This window comes from Chiloscyllium plagiosum, chromosome 37 (assembly GCF_004010195.1).
Source record: "Chiloscyllium plagiosum isolate BGI_BamShark_2017 chromosome 37, ASM401019v2, whole genome shotgun sequence".
NCBI lineage: Eukaryota > Metazoa > Chordata > Chondrichthyes > Orectolobiformes > Hemiscylliidae > Chiloscyllium > Chiloscyllium plagiosum.
In genome coordinates, this window is record NC_057746.1 from 24,323,437 (window position 1) to 24,328,275 (window position 4,839).

The 4,839-nt window shown below is 49.4% G+C and overlaps 1 protein-coding gene across 2 annotated transcripts in view; it reads left to right on the forward strand.

Moving 5' to 3' along the window:
• Positions 1-2,437, forward strand: part of LOC122541383 (nuclear factor 7, brain-like) — a 15,658-nt gene extending 13,221 nt beyond the window's left edge. For both annotated transcript variants that reach the window (XM_043678109.1, XM_043678108.1), the window contains one exon: positions 528-2,437. In XM_043678109.1, coding sequence (XP_043534044.1) covers positions 528-1,057 — 530 coding nt within the window. In that variant the 3' untranslated portion in view covers positions 1,058-2,437. The remainder of the gene's footprint in view (positions 1-527) is intronic.
• The last annotated feature ends 2,402 nt before the right edge of the window (positions 2,438-4,839 follow it).

The window sequence follows — 4,839 nt, forward strand, 5'->3', positions numbered from 1 at the left end:
CATTTTATCCATCTTCATCATGACCCCCTCAGTCTCCGCTGTTCTCAGGAAAACAACTCGAGTCTGTCCAATCTCTCTCTATACCTGAAGCTCTCCAGCCCTGGCAACATCCTGATAAATCTCCCTCTGCCCCCTCTCCTGTGCGACCACATCCCTCCTACAATGTGGGTTCCTGAACCCCACACAATACTCGAGCTGTGGCCTGACCAACATTGTATCCAGATCCAGCATCACCTCCTGCTCTTATACTCTATGTCTCAGTATTCCATGTGCCTTCATAACCACTTTATGCCCCTGTCCTGATACCTTAACAGACAGTGTGTGTACACACACACACACACACACACATACACTCACACACACACTCAAACTCACTCACTCACATACACTCAAACTCACTTACACACACACTCTCACACACACTCTCACACACACTCTCACACTTACACACACACACTCACACTCACACTCTGACACACCTACCTCATGTGTTTATTCACTCTTGTTTTTCTTTGGTTTTCTCGAAGCCCCCGAGACCGTGACTCTGGACCCAGCGACGGCACACCCGAGCCTCAGAGTCTCCGACGACCTGAGCTGCATGAGGCGGTGCGAGACAGCACAGGCGGTTTCCTGCTACCCGGAGAGGTTCAGCGACCGACGCTGTGCCCTGGCATCACAGGGGTACACCGGCGGGCGCCACTACTGGGAGGTGGACGTGGGCAGCTGCACCTTCTGGGTGCTGGGCGTGGCGAGGGAGTCAGTCCCGCGGTGCGGGAAGCTGCAGCTGGATCCCCAGGCAGGGGTGTGGGCCCTGGAGCTGAGGTGGCAGGATGGCTACAAGGCGCTGAGCTCGCCCCCCACCTACCTAGCCCCCACCGTCAAACCCAAGAAGCTGGGAATCTACCTGGACTACGAGGGGGGCTGGCTGGCGTTTTATGACGCAGGTGACATGTCCCATCTCTACACCTTCAGGGACACCTTCCGGGAGAAGCTGTACCCTTACTTCAGCACCAGCTGCAAAGCCAACCCGCTGAGAGTCATCTCCTTACAACTGTGAGAGGTGGCAGGGGTCAGCCTTCCTGCGGTCCTCACTTTCTCCTAGTGATCATAACCTTACTGCGAAACCTCTTCCAAGGGTGCCTATCTTGAAGAAGTCCTCCTCCCCCACTTTCCTGATGGAACTCATGCTCGAAACCTCGATTCTCCTGCTGCTGGGATGCTGACGGACCTGCTGCACCACACTTTTCGACTCTGAACTCCAGCATTGGCAGTCCACACTTCCTCCCAGCAGCCTCCCTCTTGTCCATCACACAGATGATGGTGGGACTAAAGCAAAAGGGGGGGGGGGGGGGGGGGTGATCTGACTATCACCTGCACTCGGCTGCTCCTCATGACTGTTGCAATTGCGGTGGAAATCCCAGGAAGGGAGATGGGCTGAACAGCGTGATTGAACACACTGTTGCTGAGATAAAGAGGGATAATTGCGGAGAAAGAGCAGAGTGTGGCGTGGACTAACCTCCACAGCAAACGTTTCCCTCGCTCGCAATCTTGGAGTTTATGAAAGGAGCGTCTGGAGCTAACCTTCCACGAAGGTGACCAGGGGACAAGCACTCGCCATGTTCCCACCATGGTAAACCATCAAGTGGTCATTCGGTTTTGCCCCCCGCCCATCTGTCACTCTGCTGCATCGATATCATTCGACTTCAATGTGGGGGGGCGGGGGGATGACTCCATTCCTCTGGTCGGTATTCTCACCTACTCCCCTCCCCTCCACTGCACTGAGGACAATTTTACCCACTTGACAGACCTTCCCACAGGTCAATGGTACCCCATGAGAGTGCCAGAAAGCCGGCAGTAGTGACTCTGCAGATTGCATGGTAGCTTATCTCCAAGACCTGCTCGATAGCTGGTTGGCTTGCGTGGTGAAGGAGAAAATGACCCCAGGTTAATCCAAGCATTTCTGTATGCCTCACTCAGAAATTGTGATGGGTTACCAATTGTTGACCCCATCACAGAAACGTCCTTTTTTTAATATAAATCTCGGTTGATCATTCACATATTCGATATATTAGAAAACTTGGAAGCCTGTAGAAAATATCATGGGAGTGGGACTATTTTGATAGCACAGCTGGCATTGGTATGATGGGCTGAAGGGCCGTCTTCTTTCCTGCACTGTTTTGGCGTGATTGAACACACAGTTGCTGAAATAAAAGAGGGAGAATTGCGGAGAAAGAACAGAGTAGTGGGACTAATTTGGTAGCTCTTTCAAAGGGCAAGTACAGACAAGGAGGGGCTAATGGCCTCCTTTGATGCTATATAAATCTAATAACCTTTTTAATAATGCCTGGTATTTAGGGGTTGACATTGATTTGATGCTAATTTGAAATGCAGTGATTGTGATAATAAATAAATTGAATTTGTTTCTGTTTCACTATCACCTCTGAGTTAATTTTCCAGCCTCTGCAGAATATCTTCCATCTTCAAACCTTGTTTAAAAAAATATTGTGCAAGGAAGATCTTCTGGTCTCATTATCGTTGACCCTTCATTTACTCTCCCTAAAAGGCTCCTGTTGCACGTCCTTCAGCAAAGTAGCCAGGGCCTAGTCCTTGGCTGATGAGTCTTAAAGTGAGGATATAATCTCAGGATACGTGGAGCAGGCTGTTTAGGCCTTAGATGAGGAAGAATGTCTTCATCCTAAGGCTTGTGAAGCTTTAGAATTCCCTGCTGCATTGAGCTGTATAACCATCAACCATAATCTGGCCGGTATGGACAGGTTGGACCGAAGGGTCTGTTTCCATGCTGTATATCTCTATGACTCTATGACCAAGCTCAAGGCAGAAATTGATAGATTTCTGGAGACTAATGACATCAAGGCATACAGAGACAGTACAGGAAAGTGAGGAAGATGGTCAGGTGTAATGATTGGTACAGCAGACTTGAGGGGGTCAAATAGTCCACTCAGAGAAATAGAACCCTGAAAGCAGGCCAAACAGCCCATTAAGTCCGTATCAACTCTCCAAAAAGCATCTCATCCGATCTCTGAATTTCCCATGGCCAATCCATGTAGCCAGCACATCTTTGGACTGTGCGAGGAAACGCACACAGACATTGAGAGAACGTGGAGTCATGCAAGCAGTCACCCGAGGCTGGAATCGAACCCAGGGCGCTGTGAGGCAGCAGCACTAACCACTGAGCCACTCTTGTTCCGATACTGACACAATAAGAGCTTGCTGCTGTGAATCTGAGAACAATAAGTTAGCACTCTTTAAAATTTATTAGAGACCACAGAAAGTATGTGGAAACATTGAAGATGGGAAAAGGGGGCTGTTTGGCCAATGAAAGGTGATCGCTGGTGTGGTGTTGGAAACGCAACTGCCAGCTTTGTGTGCAGCAAGATGGCATGGGCAGGAATGTTTCAGAGCAGGAATAAACATCAGCCCCACCCCCGCTCTGAAGTATCGAGTGCCCTGGAGAACTCAGACACAGAGCCTGGGAGACACTCTCTGATCTGGGAGAGGGCACCGTTACCTCTGATAGTTCAGCGTTCCCTCAATACCACAGAATTGTGACGCCGCACAAAGACGGCATTTTTCTGTCTCTTCTGCAGCATGGAGTCATACAGATGTACAGCACGGAAACAGACCTTTCAGTCTAACCCCGTCCACGCTGACCAGATATCCTAAGTATATCTAATCCCATTTGCCAGCAATTGACCCTTATCCCTCAAAACCCTTTCTATTCATTCACCCATCCAGATGCCTTTTAAATGCTGTAACTGTACCAGCCTCCACCATTTCCTCTGGCAGCTCATTCCATACACGCACCACCTTCTGTTTAAAAAAATTGCTCTTCGGTCCCTTTTATACCTTCCCCCTCTCACCCTAAATCTATGCCCTCTACTTCTGGACTCCCCCACCCCATGGAAAGGACCTTGGATATTCACCCTATCCATGCCCCTCAAGATTTTATAAACTTCTATAAGGTCACCCCTCAGCCTCCGACGCTCCAGGGAAAACAGCCCCAGCCTGTTCAGCCTCTCCCTGTAGCTCAAACCATCTAACCCTGGCAACATCCTTGTAAATCTTTTCTGAACCCTTTCAAGTTTCACAACATCCTTCCCATAGCAGGGAGGCCTGTCGGTTCTGATATAATGCGATAGTTTCATTCTCGTGTGATCTTGCGCCATTTAAACCAATGGGGCCAGATTCACAATCGAGGTAACACAGGTAAGGGAAGATCGCATTCTACAAGTAATGGACAAGACTCTTCATTCACATTAAAGCCAATACACGATGAAGTAACACACATTATTCCAAAAGTGGCCGAACTAATGTCCTGTACAGCCGCAACATGACCTCCCAATTGTTATACTCAGTGCACTGACCAATAAAGGAAAGCTTATCAAACACCTTCTTCATCATCCTGTCTACCTGTGACTCCACTTTCAAAGAACTGTGAACCTGCACTCCAAGGTCTCTTTGTTTGATTAGATTCCCTACAGTGTGGATACAGGCCCTTCAGCCCGACAAGTCCACACCGACCCCTCCAAAGAGTAACCCACCCAGACCCATTACCCTCTGACTAATGCACCTACCATTACGGGCAATTTAGCATGGTCAATTTACTCTGGCCTGCACATCTTTGGACTGTGGGAGGAAACCGGAGCACCCAGAGGAAACCCATGCAGGCACTGGGAGAATGCTAACTCCACACAGGCGGTCACCCGAGGCTGGAATCAAACCTAGGTCCCTAGCGCTGTGAGGCAGCATTGCTAACCACTGTGCCACCGAGCAACATTCCCCAGGCTCTTACCATTAAGTGTATAAGTCCTGCTCTGA